The 17,582-nt window shown below is 36.5% G+C and overlaps 1 protein-coding gene across 5 annotated transcripts in view; it reads left to right on the plus strand.

The window, feature by feature from the left end:
* Positions 1-17,582, plus strand: part of Upf2 (UPF2 regulator of nonsense mediated mRNA decay) — a 695,457-nt gene that overhangs the window by 449,304 nt on the left and 228,571 nt on the right. For all 5 annotated transcript variants that reach the window (XR_016547840.1, XR_016547841.1, XM_090387842.1 and 2 more), the window contains exons 28-30: positions 341-484; positions 7,570-7,629; positions 15,756-15,894. Coding sequence is in view for 3 of the 5 variants with exons in the window: in XM_090387842.1 (XP_090243968.1) it covers positions 341-484; positions 7,570-7,629; positions 15,756-15,894 (343 nt within the window). In the remaining 2 variants the exon portion in view is untranslated. The remainder of the gene's footprint in view (positions 1-340; positions 485-7,569; positions 7,630-15,755; positions 15,895-17,582) is intronic.

Below are 17,582 nucleotides of genomic sequence, written 5' to 3' on the forward strand. Positions count from 1 at the left end.
AATTGAGCCAGGCCACAACAAAGCATACTTCTACAAGGCCATTACCAACAAACCAAATTTGAAACAGCTCAGTAAACAAAGCATACTCTGAAAAAAAATGTAGCTTACTTAACAACTTTGTGAGTATTTTTTATTGTGTAAGCATGCTTAAATTTGTTTAAATTTATAGTAATGCAGAAATATACTGCAGAATCAACTGTGCATATTATTTATTAACTATTTGGACAATTAAAGTAATCATGATTAGATAATTGATAATGATCAGATAAAATTTTAATCTTACTCTCATGAAGAATAAAATTAAAAACATTAGTAAATTCATATTTATTAATAATATTAGATACTTCGTCAGATGAGGAAACTGAACTGGGATGATCCAGAAATTTCTTTCTATGCAACAAAATGCCTTACTGCTGTGTGGAATGTGAAGTATTACAACATTAGATGTGTGGCTAACCTTTTGGCTGGTTTAGTTGCATATCAGGTAAGAATATGATTTTTGTATGTGTTAAAGAACATTAACTCTCCATATAGGAAGGCAAAAATATGCATCATTATAGAATTTTCATATACTGACATTTAGTTTTAATATGATAACAGCTTATGTCCTTAACACTTGTCTGAATCTTAAAGAATAATTCTATTCTTCTTGCAAAGGAAACTGAATTGCTTATGTGCTTATTTGAGGTTTGATTACATTGACTACCAAATCATCCTATTCCAGATCATTGGCTACCAAAACGTACTTCCAGATCATCCTAAATTAGCATAGCGTGATTGATGCCAATTCTGTTTGGTAAGGCATGAAGCCTTGTTCTTTTGAAGAGTTAACAACCATTTCTGCAGAATTGTAAACAGATTCCTTTGAACTAAAAAGAAATTAACCACAAGAGAAAATTAGCTTTTTATTACACAGTTTTTAGGCCAATATTCGCTTGCGGAGCTGAGAGCTTGGTAAAAAATAAAGGAATTGATCAAAAATTATAATCATCAAAATTGAGAGTTAAAAAAAAAATAAATGGAACTAACAGGTGTAAGCAATGGCAAGACCATTATTACAAATGAGGAAATAAGAAAAATCTTGCAAGGTGAGTGAAGCATGTAGAAAAGATGTGAGAAGGGAGATTGGCTGAACAGATATTTGAAACGAAATTAATGAATGGTAATAGATGTAAGAGGAAAGATGAATCAGTGTCGAGCAAGCATTAGAGGATAGAGGACTTACTCTGTCTATCACCAAGATCTAACCAGGAATAGGCTATGGAGAAAAATAGTGAATAAAAAGCTGATAGTCCAGAAGTACTGATTTGTACTGCCATATTGACTGATTATACCCATTGGATATTTTTCATTTCATTTCACTTGTAGCACAAGTCTCGAGTCTATGCTTGTGTGCACATAAAGCCCCACAATAAGTCACAACTTTGTAAAACAGGACGGTAAAGTAATAAACACGTACATTTGTCCTTTGTAAAATGACGCATTAACTTAAAAACTTTAAAAAATTCCACCACTTGAATAATTCAAGCTTTGTCCAGAAGATTGACATCCCTGCCCTGGGGATGCAGGTCTCTGCTATCTGGTATATCACATTTGTTATCACGATCTAATAAACATCCTTAATAAAACAACAATGACACATATCACAGTGCATTTTGAAGTAAATATGTATACATATTTACAGTATCTACAAAACTTCTTATATATAATAAAACCCTGCGTATACATATAAAAGCACAGTAAAAGAACTTCATCTCATTAACTCCTTCCTTTTCTTCAAGACTTTATTAAGAAAATCTTTAAAATTACTAAAACTCTCAAAGAACCTGACAGCTCCTTGATACTTGTGCTATAATTTTGGCACTGAAAAATAACGAGTCTTCAATTTCTCCACATCAAACAAATCATTATTGGCCAAACCCACTGTCATTGATCTGGTTTTCAGTGCATGCCAGGTAAAAATCATCACAGCAGACATACCAGTTGTAGGTCAAGTTTGCCTCTGAACCATAGTTCACCTCAGGCATAAACTGCCATGACCCAGGCCTTGCAAGAACTGTTCCACTGCTGATGCTGCATATGCTTGCTTCCTTACATCATTTGCAATAACTAATACTAAATCAACTCTGCTGTATACTTCATCCATCTTCAGACAGGATTGTACCTAATAAATAAATTTCTTTTGCTTTGTTATTTTTAACAAACTCTGAACATTTCTTATGACAATAACTGAATCAATTGGTTACTGCCTGAGATTACTTGTAGAGCTTCATTAAAAACAGTTCTGTAGGTTCGTCTTGTTCCAGTAATGCAAATATGTTATACCCATTGGGTATTTCATTTGAATGGGCTGTCATCATTGTTGCCACCTGGGCTTTTGCCCATATTCATGAAATTCTCATATGGGCAAAAGCCCAGCTGGCGACATCTTGTAGGTTAATTAGTTATAACAAAATACAGAGACCCCACCCAGGTCAATTATAAATAATAATAATATTAAATAAATTTATCATGTGGAGAGCAACCATTTAGCCTAGTCGTGGGAACAGGCCCTCACACCCTCACCACAAGTTACCGTCCCCACCATGAGGTCACTACTATCTAAGTCTTGCTCTCCTTTTAAACACTGATTTTACAAAGTCAGAAAACATTCTGAAAAACTCTGGATGCTCAAAAAGCTCTGGAAAAGTTTCTTCATGGAGAGAAAGAGTCCCTTGTTCCAGCATAGCATGATGTGGAGGCCAGTCTCTGCCCATTGAGTTTAACATATTTGTATGATGAAGAATCTCTGCATTGTTTAAAGATAATAAAGCACTTGAAACCTACATTGGTATTATTATGTTTATTTCTGAATTGGAAATATGTACATAATGGGGTCAAAAATTTTGATACTTCTTTGGTGACATCTGTCTTGAAGAAGTGGTAAGAAAATACCACAAAACCTTTTACGTAATAAATTTAACATTTATTAAATTAACAGTTTACATTTAACATAATACCAATTCTGAAATAAACATAATAATATCAACATAGGTTTTTGTTGTGTCCCCAGATGCAATTTCAGATATAATATTTTATTTTATATAATACTAGCTGAAGTATCTAACAGAGGCTGGTGAAATTCAACATTTTATGCATAAAGACTTACAATCTTTCATTCCACCTTAAGTTTGGTACTATCTAATTGGTATGTTATTCTTGGATTACTGCTGCACATATGCAAAGTATATTGGTAAATGCAAATGATTGCATACATTTCATTTACCAGTGTGAAACCTCAGTTGCCACTTCTTGCCCAATCTGTCTAATTTCTCTAGGTTTTGTTGCAGTAGCACACCCTGATTCCTTCGTTTGTCACTTTGCCAACCTTTGTATCATCTGTAAAATTTGATAATAAGCTTGATGCCTTCATCAGTATCATTAATAAATACTGTAAACCAGCATTTCTCAACCTTTGTGCCGTATGACCCAACATATTTGTTTGTAATTGTACTGCAACCCAAATGTTTATAATATAAAATTTTTAAAAACCTGGTAGACTGGAATCACTGTATATTACATAAATAAATAAAATTATGCATATTTGACAATAACTTCTACATGTGAAAAGTAACATTCAGTACATTTCTACTAAGAGCGGTTCAGACAAATTTCGATTTATAACGAATACTTCAATTTCATTTTTTATTATTTAAATTCAACTATGGAAAAATGTAAGACTAACGATTTTAAAAAACTAAAAAAACTAGAAATTTAATATTACCGAATCTCAGCAAAATACAAAATATGCTAATATCATTGAACGCATATCGCAATTGACCGCGGGCAGTGTAATTCTTAACTTTGAACTGGTCGCGATCACGTTGTTTGTTTCACGATGAGACCATGTCACTTCAGTTTTAAACTTTTAGGTTAGAAAATTAATTTGTCTTTCCGTCATAAGATCAAATATCAACGGATGAAGCGAAAGGATGATGCTCTGGCATGATACAATTTGTATCATGTGCTCTAGGCTTCTCGCTTCGGCACAAGGTAGCAGCTATCATTTCGCAACCTATTAAAAATTTAACGTGACAATTAATGCAAATATTGGGATCTCATGGGTTGAGAAACCCTGCTGTAAACAATCAGGTGCTCATTGAACACTGAGGGATTCCACTAATAACATTAGCCCAAGGAAAGAGGTGGCTGTTGATAATCACACTCTGTCTTCTGCTACTCAACCATCCCTTTATCCATAGCAGTAACTTGCCCTTAATGCCACACTGCTCCAATTTTTATGGCAGTCTTTCATATGGAATAGTGTCAAAATCTTTACTGAAATCTAAATATATGTCAGAATTATTATATGCATCCAGTTCCTGTGTTACTGCATTGTAGGAACTAATCAGATTGGTTGGACAAGATCTTCACCTAACAAACTAATGCTGTAATTTCCATATAATTCCATTCCTGTTAAGGTGATCCTGCATTACTGTTAACCACTGACTCTGTTGTTTTCCCCTGAAACAGAAGTCAAGAATAATTGCACACTCTGCCCTTTTAATTGGCATATATATTTTATTACATAGATGTCACAACTGGAAATGCACGGGCATTGCATTAGGATGATAGGAAATGCAGAGTCCATACAGAATCCATTTTAAAATTTTCATCACTAAAAGAGAAATATATTAGTTTAATGATTACTGAGAAAAAAAAATTAGACACTTATGCAAATATTGGTATCTCATGGACAAGGATGTGCAAGTAAGTGCATTGGATGCAAGGCATTTGGACCCCAACACAGAAGGGAAAGTGGCTCCCAAACCAGCCAATTACTCAGGGCCCTTTTACCAGTTCATGACCCTCTCAGATAGCACACTGGTTATAATCACTAGTATGCTACCATACTGGGTGGAAAAGCCTGAGTTCAAATCCCACCAATGACATGAGGAATATTTTGAGATTTTTTTATGCAATGAAGCAGAGTTGTTTCAGGTGAGGATTTTTTGTGATTTTTTTCTCCTAGAAACAATGACAAACCAACTAAAGAATGCATACAATTACTGCCACAACATATTGGCACCTCATGGCCTTAGTTGCTTTGGTGCTTAACACATGCACACAACAAACAAAATGAACTTGAAAGATGTTCCCACAGTTTTGTTTCAGGCGAGTTGATTATACCACTGAATGATTCACAGCAGTGTACAGTCAGTCCTCGTATAGCACGGTAGTTGTGTTACTAGAAACCCTCGTGCAATATAAACAACAGGTCCTATGGGAAAAATAGGGTTAAGTGCCGACCACCCAAGATGGAACACACATTTATGACCAAAACATTACCAAACACAATAAATAATCGTAATAAAGTACTTACGTGTTTTATTACACAATAAAATATTGGTAGTGCTTTTGCTTCTATCGTAAGCAAACTTGTTTTTTGTTTGATTTTCTGTCCAAACAGATGACAGCCGTCCATCTCTTCCAATTCTTTGTGTCTTAATCTAATGGATTTTAATTACACTTTGAGTTGTTCCTGCTATGAAAGTTGTTTTTATTTTCTCTGCATTCTTTGTAATTCTCGGCATTTCCTCATTTAGACCTGTAGCACATGCAATATCACATGGTCTTTCATTTCGCTCAAAACGTTTCACAATTTCATATTTTTTCTCTATCGACAGAGGTGGACTGGCCATAAGCCTTACCGGGGAAACCCCGGTGTGATTTTGGCCATAAACCATAGTATGAGGCCACTATAAATTTTCCCGGGTAAGAATTTTTGATCCAGTCCACCTCTCTTTATCGATATTGCTTTTTTTCTCTCTGAATCTGCAGTGTCTTCACCAGGGCGCTTCCTTTTCACACCTTTTAAGTATTTTACTCATTTTTAGGGAATAAAGCACAATTACAAAACAAGGAGGCACTCTTGATACACATAAACAAAGCTGCGTGCATGCATGTAGCAACTGAATAAACAACACCATAAAGGCAGAGATACACTATTAACACCTCACATTTTACTAAAGCACATTTCTGGGGGTTATTACCATAAAACAATAAAAACATTTTCCAGTTGCGTTTCTGCTAGTGGAATCTGTTATAAACTAGTAGTAAACTCAATAGCTTTGGCGAAAGACCAAAATGATTGGCTACCTTTAGGGCAAGAAGCAAGTTTTCTACTCTTAGCCTGTTCAAAATCTAACTTAGACTGATTAATAATTGCTTTACAATTGTTGCAAGCTTTGGTGTAGGCAGAAAATGAAATTGAAGAATTGGAAACAAGCCAATTACGATATGCAACATTCTTCTCTTGAAAAGCCTTAGCACGTTTATTAGAAAACCAAGGTTTAGATAAAGGACAAGATTTTAAAGTGGCGTGTGGAATAAAGGATTCCATTCCTATAAGAATGGTTTCACTGACACGATCTGAGCAAATGTTGACATCAGAAGTTTTGAAACAGTAATCTGACCAAGGAAAGGAAAGAAGAAAAGAAATCTCCCAGGTCATCCCATTTTGCATTCTTGTAATGCCAAACAACACGAGGCTTGGAATAGCCTCTTGATAAAGGCTCCATTGGAGAAGAGACAATTACCAAGTTGTGATCTGAGATGCCTAAAGAACCACTCACGTCGACCGTGTACTTAGAAGAGTTGTTTGTGAGAAAAAGATCAAGCATGTTGACCGTATGGTTAGGATTATCCAGTAGTCTGGTAGGTAAATGAACAATCTGTGAGGCCGTTAGTAATTGCAAAAGCCTCAGCATCTCAACCAACTGGGTCTGTGTGACTACAAAATGGAAGCCAGCTGGAGTTGTGTACATTAAAATCACCAAGGAAAATTACCTCACTGTTAGGAAAGTTGGACTGGAGCAAGTCAAGTTGCAAAGAGAGGAAGTCAAAGAACTCCAAGTGATTCCAAGTGGAGTTAAGACAACAAATGAATTTGACAGAATGAGGTAGAGAAATTTTAAGCCAGAAAAGTTCGAAAAGAGGAGATTCCAAATTACCAAGTCTCTGACAGGGAATATCAGAATGGACATATGCACAAGTACCACCTTTGAGGCAAAAGGAATCGTACAGCGAATAATTTGGGCAACTGAGATGAGCAGTGGTTGAATCAACCAATCAGGCATTTGGGAAATGAACTAGGAAGTGTTTGTATATAGCTGTCTATGTAGTTTGTATATATACAGCAAACTCCTGCTAATAGTGCTATCTCAGTTTTAGGGCCCTTTTCTTCTGGTCTCATGTTCAAACCTGTGAAATGGGTGGGGGAGGGGCATTTATAACACTTTCCTGTTTGTAGCACTCTTTGTGGCAATTCTTTTGAAAGGATACTATATTATATTTTTTCAAGGTTGTTTCAGATAACATATCAAATTTAAGAAATAAATAAAAACCATTCTACTGCATGTATCCTAGCTTCATGAGCCTTCAGTTTAAGCACATTGTACAGTGCACTTTTTATGAAAGGCATAATTCAACTATAGGTTGAACATAGATATAGTAGGTGTGTGCAAGAAAATAATTTTTTTTTTTTTTTTTTTTTAATTAACATTCTCATGAAATGTATTTTCATTTTAGGAAAATGTCGGACCACAAGTCGTAGATGGAGTTTTAGAAGACCTTAGGCTTGGAATGGAGGTAAAAATGTAATTTAAGTCTGTTAAAATAAATTAGTTTGAATAATACTACTGAGATATTAAAAATTATTGGTTATTTAAAAACAACTAATGATTTTTAAGTAACTGATATTATGTTCCTGTAATTAATCTTGTTCCGTATTTTGTTGCTCTGCCGTTGCACATAGATATCACTAAAAATGGAAAACAATACAGGAATACAGGGTATTCGGAAAGTCACTGTGCACTTTTCTAATCATATTTTGTTTATATTTCAGATTTTGGTCCCAATATGGTTTTAACAACTGAAGAACGTGTATGGCTCATCGAACATGTATTCCGAGAAGGTGGTAGATACACAGATGTGGTGCGACACTGATTTGCTGACAAATTCCCAGATACACCTGTTCCACATTGCAGTACAGTTTGTAACCTTGTCGATAAGTTTTGGGAAACAGGAGCAGTGGATGATGTCAAACGCTGTGGAAAGCCAGAAAAGCTATTGGAGGAGAAACTGTTTATTTCTGACAGTATGCTGCAGAGTCCATCAAAATCATTACGAAAGTTAGCTCAGCGGCATGATATTGAATAAGTGCACAGTGACTTTCCGAACACCCTGTACCTCGCACAGCGTGGGTTTCACTATAGTTTAGTTTACAAATTGAAAAAAAATTAACTGCATTACACACCAATACATTTGATATGTATGTATGTATGTATTATAATGCCAGCACGTAGGCCAATGCGTTATGGATTCAAGGACGCGCTGACTGTTGTTGCAACTCCCATTATATACGGACTCTACTAGCTTTGATAGATTAGTAAATACTCTAGATTCCGAGCGATGAGGTCGTTGAATGTGCATAAGCCGTACAAATATTTTTTGCTGTGTATTTTTATTAAAGATTATTTTTTAAAAACGTTACAGCTTTATACGCAAATATGAGTGGAAAGAAGAAATGTAATGACGCTGAGTGTTCTTCTAGATCCAAATATTGAATGAGGTATGAAAGTAAGTCAGGCGTTGCAAAATGACATTCGATGTTATAAAGAGATGTATGCAGATAAAAAGAAGAAGAAAAACTGTGCAAACTGAGCTGATCAATTATTTTTCAAAATAAAAATACAGTACATACTTCACTTATTCCTTTGGTTCTTATATTCTTTGTACTGTATTTACTAGTATTTTTCATGTTTATCATTTCAGTTTCTTCTTTTCACAAGAATTTCGTGTGCATCAATTTATAGTAAACAAACACCTATATATTTTTGCAACTTGGCCCATATAATCAAATTGTCGGAACGCATTACATTAAAATACATACTAATAATACATCAATCAGCGCGGTTTCATTTGGGGCCTCCGTAGCCAGGTGGGAAGAAGCAGCAGTGCGTAGCACACGCTTCTACATTAAAATACATACTAATAATACCTCAATCGGCACGCTTTCGTTTGCCATTTCCGTAGCCAGGTGGGAAGGAGCAGCAGTGCGTGGCACACGCTTCTTGATTAGACTGGAGTTTGAGCCTGTCACCACCAAATACGGAGGATGCGGAAAAGTCAGGGAATGACCACCGCATATCCCGGAGCAATTATGGCCTTAGCTGCTAATGCTCCTTAAAACCAAATAACAAACAAACAGCACAGTTTTGCATAGCGTGGTATTTTTTTGGCACGAATTAACCACTCTATGCAAGGTATTCCTGTACTTTCTTTTCGTATTTTGTATGAAAAGACTAAATTGGATTTTAATAGTTATGTAACTAATTTTATGTAATTTCTGCCATGTACATTAACAAATGCAGTGTATTTATAGAATTAATTCTTTCTTAATATAAATCCACATTTTCATTGTAGTGTATTTTCTTCTCAATGCAAATTTAATCTTTCCAACTGCTTCCTTGATTGTGGTTGACAAGATTGGATTACTTGACCAGTATATTTGCACAATTCAATGAACTAAATTTAAGTTTACATCCTTCACGTGCAGCTACATTTACTGTCATGGCTATAGTAAATTCAGTTGTAAAGAAACTTAAATTTACGAGTAAAGATATTTAAAAAATTTATATTTTTCGAACACTAGGTGGCTTTTAACCGAAACTGGAGTAAAACTGCTGAGAATTAATCATTGACTTTTTCATTCTTTGAAAACCATGACATTTAAATTTGGATGAAATATCTGGCAAACTGTCAAGCTTAATGTCCAAGTTTGCAGACGATACAAAGGTTGGCAGGGTTGTTAAGGACACTACTGACGCTATGCTGCTGCAACAGGATCTGGAAAGGTTGAGCAGATGGGCTGAGAGGTGGCAAATGAAGTTTAACATTGACAAATGTAAAGTACTACATATGGGAAACAGCAACCTCAGAGCAATGTATCAACTCTGTGGTACTACACTGACAGTGGTAGAGAATGAAAAGGAACTGGGAGGTAGTTGTGCAGGCAGATATGAAGTTCTCTGAGCAGTGCAGATGGGCTGCAAGAGTAGCCCATGGTGTCTTGTCAATGATATACAGGAATTTTTCTAGCAGGGATAAGGAGGTGATTATTTCCTTGTATAAGGCAATGGTCAGGCCACACCTTGAGTACTGTAGGCCTCATTTCAAGAAGGATGTAGAGCTGCTGGAACAAGTACAGAGAAGGGCAATAAGATTAGTGAATGGTACGAAGGGTTGCTCTTATGAAGAAAGGCTTAATTTTTGCAAATTACAGTGTCTGGAGACTAGGCACCGGTGAGATGATGTGATAGAGGTGTATAAAGCCTGGAATGGCTTGAGCATGCTCAATGCCAATGGGATTCTTCGGCATTTAGCCTGAGAGGGCATAAAATACCCTCACAGAATAATCACCTGAGAGGGCATAAATTCAGATTGAGGAAAGACAGATGTAGGATAGATGTGCGGAAATTTGCCTTTAGCCAGGGGGTAGTTGGTTGGTGGAACAGACTTCCATCCCTTGTTGTGGAAGTTGATAGCCTAAATAAATTTAAGGCTCAGCTGGACAGGTATTTCGAACGAATGGAGGGGTCAAATGGAAGTGGTTTTTTTTTTTTTTTTGGCTGATGCTGCATAAGCTTGCTTTCTTGCATTATATGCCTCTACTAATGCTAACTGCTTTTTTTGTTAGCAGCAGCTTCCCACTATGCTCACCAAACAGACTGTGTTAGTCATATGCCAATAAGGTTTCTCTGTAAGCATTCAGTTGGAAGCATTCCACATCCTCAATGGCAAAATGCAAATAGATTTGAATGAAGAACACAAGCTCTTGCTCAGCTGCGAACCATGGCAAACTCCTTTCCTGCCACCATCAGCTTCCTGCTATTCACTCCACAAATGGAGAACATATGCGATCAATCAGTCATCTATTGGCAAGGTTTTTCATTATGCACTTGGTCAGCAGTGTAACATCAGCTCATCATATGAAATGAATCTAAGACTGGCCATTTTGCAAATTTACCCTACTGCATCTAACTGAACTTGTGAGCAGCCCATGTCACCAAATGTCACCAAAAACAGGATGATGTGGCTGCTTTTTACCAACAGCATGAGAGCATACGTAGCAATTTTCACATTTGTTTCTGTTTTCTGGGGGGTCATTGTTCAAAGCATTCTAAACAGTATGTGACTTCTACAACATGCTACTTAAATAACACAATTTCACTCTAACATGGTTAGAGAATTGCGGCAAACCTCGCATAACAAGATATTTTTGAGCTTTTAGCAGAGGGAAACCCTGCTATTATGTTGGATATAATTTTTCAACATTTCCATTATTTTTTATGAATCTTCACTTTTGGATCACTAGTCGTTATGCAAAAAAAAAAAAAAAAATAGTGTATAGTGTGTTCGTGTCTAATGGCACCAGGGGTTTTCCCCATCTCCGCGTTGCTTTCATTGTGGGTGTAACAGTTCACTGTAAAGGCCAGAGATTTAAAAGTGTATGGATATTGTATAAGTGTAGTGTTGTGTATCGTTGTTCTGGCCATTTAGCTGCTAGACCCCTGCTGGGGCCCAACATTGTCCACACTATGCCTCGTGGAGGCAGACCAGATACACTAGTATTGAAGTATTTACTCTGGCAGGCCCTGCCACCTAATTTCCTGAGATTTCAGTGGCTAGGACCTTAAAAAAATATGTATATAATAAAATAAAATTAAATTAAATTTTCACTCAGTGGGGGTTAAGAAAATTGATTAGAAAGGCCAAATGAGTTTAGTGTGAATGCAATTAAATTTAGTCATTATTCAATTTTAAGTTATGTTTAAACACTGACAATTTTCTCCCTGTCAGTGTTTTTCTTGCTCTTCATTTGTCGTCTTCGGTTCATCATGACAAGTGTTTCTTCACTAATTTTTTCTTCTTTGGATTTCTGTTTCCCTATAGGTTTCTTGGGCTTTATCACTTTCAGAAAGTTGTAATATTCCTCGTCAATATCTTGGTCCTGAGCAGTCTGCAGAAGCTCAAACTTGTTCTTAAGTTCCAGTACATACTGCTTTTTCTTCTCCTCTGTTATCTCAAAGACCTTTGTATTATTTACTCGAGTCAGTTTTTTCCTTTCCTTTCCTACATCTATATCAAGATGTTAATCCATTTGGACTCTTCCATGTCCACTTTCTGTTCACCCTTTTCTTGAAAAAAAGTGTTCATTACTGACGGTCCTTGAGATTCTGCAAATTCCACAAGTCTTTCACCTCTTTTATTTCTTTCAAAATTTCCTATAGTTCCCCTTTCTGTGCTGTTTTGTCTTTTTCCAACCTTAGCATTGATGTCCCCCATAATAATAGTGTAGTGGGTTTTCTGCTCATCTAGAAGACTCTCGATTTCGGTGTACATTTCTTCAACCTCTTCATCATCATGGCTCGATGTTGGTGCATAAATCATTATAATCTTTAGGCGGAATCAGTGCGATAGTACAAGTTGCTAAGTTGGTAGGAGGGAAGGTTTTGATGATATGACTACTAATGACGTTCAATAATTATTGGTAGAAAAAGAGGCTGGCAAAGCAGATTTGGTGAAAATGGCATCGGAGGTAAACCAAATCAATTCAGGGGATGACAGCACAGATGAAAATTTTGAAGTTCCAAATTTTGCACCAAAAAGCCTACGGGAAGGCATAAACTTAGCCAAGCAATTAGAATCTTGTTTTTTGGATGCAGATCCTTCAACTAAAAGAAGCACAAAAGGGAACTTCAAAAATGCTTAGCTCAGTACCATGAAATTTACAAAGATCTATCAAGCAAAAGCAAACAAACCAGATTACTGATTTTTTAGAGAGAGCAGAAGATACATGAAATCTAGATGTTGCAGAAGAAAGTTTAAGAGGATAAAGATATTCTGCTTCTGCAACAGAGAAAACGTTCTTGTTTGGTTGTGCTTAGCAGCGATGAAGAGGAAAAAACTTAAATGAATGTGTATTATCTGACATATATATATCACAGTTTGTAAGATGTTTGTTCAGTTATTACTATTTTTAATAAAAATTAAGTTTCCAGTATTCATAAAAAAAAATGGTGTATTTTTTGTTAGCTTTTGGAACATAACCCCCTTTTTTTGTACTGGTTCTTAGCCCTGTATAACACGGTTTTGCACTACACGAGACTTTATAGGAACCTAACTACCGTGTTGTATGAGGATTACCTGTATTCAATAAGAATCAATCTACTACCTTTAGTGCTGCACATTATGCAAATTATTTATGCCTATAAAAACATGGGTTGTGACCACATCACTTCATTCCCATTTTTAGGCTTACTCGTTGAGATAGCCGCATTGCTAGTACTCAGGATAGCAAGTCATTGTCATTTAGATGATTCTTTGAAATGGCGAGCCATTGGACGACTTGAAGCTGAGCAGTCTCAGGTGGAGATGGCACGTTGGCTTAATGTGTAACGCAGTGTCATCTTGGCACTATGAAAGAAGTTTTGGGAGACAGGAACGATTAAAACAATAGCTGGCCAAGGTTGCCGAGGGCTGTGTCAACCAGAACAGCCTACTATCTATCTATCTATCTATACAGAAAGACGGAACTCTATGATATCCTGTCATAGAGTCAACTATCTGTTGAAGTTGCTGGTTCCACAGGTGAAAACATTTCCAACCAGACTATGTTAAGAAGGCTCAATTCAAGTGGACTCTATGCAAGGAAGCCAGTGGTTTGTATCCCATTAACCCTGGGCACCTCCGTAGCCAGGTGGGAAGGAGCAGCAGTGCATAGCACATGCTTCTTGATTAGACTGGGGTTCGAGCCCGTCACCACCAAATATGGAGGATGCGGAAAGGTCAGGGAATGACCACCGCATATCCCGGAGCAATATGGCCTTAGTTGCTAATGCTCCTAAAAACCAAATAACAATCCCATTAACCCCAAACCACTGCTTGCAGAGCTCATGAAATCTGGTGCCATGAACATTTGACTTGGAGTCCTAACAAATGATCTACAGTTCTGCTCACTGATGAGCTCAGTTTTAACCTACAAACAGATTCTAGATATATCATCTGGAGACAATGAGGAATGCTGTACCATCCCTCCAAATCAAAGAAAGGGACACTTACGATGGCGACAGTGTTCTTATGTGGGCAGAATAATGATCAACAGCCACACTCCTCTTCATGTTTTTGATAGGGTTGCTGTAACTGCCTAGAGGTACAGAAAACAGATCCTCAGACCCTATGTGCGATATTTTAAGGATGCAGTTGGCCCAGATTTTCTTTTCATGCATGACAATGCTACTGCACGTAGAGCTCAAGTGGTGGAGGAATATCTTTAAACTGAAGATATCCAACAACTGCTGTGGCCAGCACAATCACCAGCTTCGAATCCGATTGAATATGTGTGGGATGCCTTTGAGTGTTGCATTGCACACTGAGAACCAACTCGTCAGTCACTTGGTGAGCTAAGGTCTGTGCTGGTGGAAGAATGGGATTTGTTGCCACAGAGTCTTATAGACACCCTTATATCAAGCATGGTTCACTGCTGTCAGGCCTGTTTAGCCGTTGGAGGAGATCGTATACCATACTGATGCCATGTGACCATATTTTCAAGCATCTTGTATCAACTTCTGTAATGTGACCTTTTTGGTAATTCTTATACAACCCCTATAAATGTCCCTTATACCTGTCCGAAGTCTCTCACTGTCTCCTCATTTCATCTCCTAATTTATTCTATGGTACACCACCACCACCATACCAAATTTTGTCCCACTTCATCGCAGGCTGCACAAGTGATGCCATATTTTATGCGTGTGGGGCAGAATGAGGATAAATTTGTTAATTTTGTCAAGCAGTGTAGTAAAAGACAATATATTAGTATTTATATTATTATTGTTGTTGCTCTTATATTATTTCTCCCTGATTGGGGGATTCAACTCCGTGATGGGTACTGCTACCAAGTACACAGGGTGGTTGTAATGTCTGGTGTTACTATCGGTCGAGGAAATCTCTGACTATCCTACAGGTGTTCAGGATTGCAACTTTCTGGAGTTCCTTGTAGGTGTTCTCTGGGAGACCTATTGCTGCTAAGCTGTTATGTTGGGTCTTTGGTACCATATCGGTGGTTGAAACAATGATTGGGATGGTTGATACTTCTTCCATATGCCACATCTCCTTGATCTCATGTCTCAGGTTCGTGTACTTCCTAATTTTTTCCTCATGGGGTTTCTGGACATTGCTAGTGTTGGGCACCACCGCTATATCAATGAGGTAGGTAGCCTTTTCCATCTTGTCCACAAGGGTTATGTCCAGTCTGTTGTGCGGGATGGTCTTATGCGTTATTATGGCACAATCCCAGTACAGCTTGTGGGTTTGGGTCTCTAGTACTGCCTGGGGTACATACTTGTAGTATGGTACACTTTCTTTGATCAACTGGTATTTCCTCGCTAGCTTCTGATGTATTATCCTGGCTATCTGGTCGTTTCTATGAGTGTACTCAGTCTGGGTGATCACCTTGCACCCCGCAGTGATGTATTGGATCGTTTCTGAGGCCAGGTGGCATCGTCGACACATGTCATCTGATATTCTGGGCTCCTTTGCGATATATTTTCTATAGTTGATTTTAAAATTATATACAGTAAAAATTTATTATACATTGAAAAGTTTATATTGAGGAAAGTAGATTTTTTATTTATAATTTGTTATTTACTCTCCAGATCAATCACCCAAAGTATAACCAACGGAGAGTTAGCATGGTTCGATATCTTGGTGAACTATATAATTATCGTATGGTGGAATCTTCAGTCATATTCAGGATACTGTATTCTTTCATTACTTTTGGTGTGGCATATGATGGTAATTTTTCACTTAAGATCTGAGAATCTTAAATAGTTAATGTAGTAGTTTTTAGTTTTGAAGTTTGATAACTAATACAATATATTAATTCATTATTAATATATTGTATTAGTTTAAATATAAGTAGGTATTTACCTGTTTTTTCAAGGTACTGCTTATGGACCAAAATTACTTGCATACATAAATTTTATTGCTCAAGAAAGAAGTTATAAATCATGCCCACACCTGAACTAACAAAAAGGCACTGATCACCATTCACATGAAAATTCGGAAATGTATAATCAATATCAAACAAGGTGCCAAAAGACAAGTCAGTCGAAATCATAAAATTGCTTAGCCCTAAGCCTACATTCACGAGTAAGCTAAACTTCAGTTTATCATACCGTGAATATGACTTCATTGAAAGGCACTATTTGGCTTAGGGCTAAGCAATTTTATGATTTTATCTGACTTGTCTTGACAGCTTATTTTAAATTGGCTATACCTTTCTCAATTTCCAACAATTTCAAATAAATGTGCCCATTTGTTGGTTTGAGTGTAGGTGTGATTTATAATTTGTTTCTTGAGCACTAAAATTCATCCACATAAGTAATTTTAGTCTGTAGCAGTACTTTGAAAACTATAAAGGTAAATGCCTACTTGTGTAGGCACCTTGCATGTTTAAGTTCATATTATGGTTGTATTTAATTTTGGTTTATTTGTCCAATGGCATCTCAGAAAGTGAATGGCTGTTATAAATTTAAATTTCTTTAAAAAATTTAAAAAATTCTTTTTATGCACTGATACAGAAAATCATTATTGGGTAAGTAATATATTCGTACCCAATAATGATTTTCACCTGGAAAATAGAGTGTGTAAATAATGGAAACAGTGGAAGAAAGGCATTGAACTAACAATCCCAATAAAACAGAATGCAAAATCTAAAGAAAGAAAGCTATATAAAAGTTGTGAAAAGTCATTCCTCAATGGCTTAACTATAACTCCACAGGCTCATCAGCATAAAAAAGTTCTCCATTAAAATAACAGTCCAAGAACTGATGATTGCTGTTTTCAAGAGTTGAACAGTGGAGTTTTGTGGTAACAGAACCTCTGAAACATCTATAGAGATTAATCTGTATAGTTCTCCACATCCATATAACACATTCTCCTTTTCTCCTCTAAACTATTTACTTCTCACAGTTTTGCTATGCAGATGCTATTGCTTATTACTCTGCAAGTTGAACTTGAATTCATACAAAGAAAATAGTGAGTTCTATGGATCCTTCACCTACTGGTGTTCCATTAGGTCAGAGTCTACTTATACTCATGCCTTCTTTGTGTAGTATAATTTGGCACAACTCTAGGCCTCCTTAAATACTGGTCATGCACTGGAAACACACAGTAATGAAAGAAACATATATTCCTGTTTTCTACATACTGCTGTAGAGTTTTCAGTATTACACCATCACCACACTGAATATTGATTCCCATAGCCTGTTATGTTTAATACACCCACACATATGTATTTCTGTCTAAAAGATTACCCCGAAATCCTCCACTACATTATCTGCATAGCCAGTCGTGTATTGTGTAGGGTTTGTGTGTTTAGTACAGAAAAGTTGGTTTACAATGGAGTTCCATCCTTGAATGAACTTTTGCAAAAAAAAATCATATAATGAACCTAATTATATAATGTAAGTCAGCGAGAA

Source organism: Mastigoproctus giganteus, chromosome 13 (assembly GCF_048544385.1).
Source record: "Mastigoproctus giganteus isolate SK-2022 chromosome 13, ASM4854438v1, whole genome shotgun sequence".
In the NCBI taxonomy this organism is placed as follows: Eukaryota; Metazoa; Arthropoda; class Arachnida; order Uropygi; family Thelyphonidae; genus Mastigoproctus; species Mastigoproctus giganteus.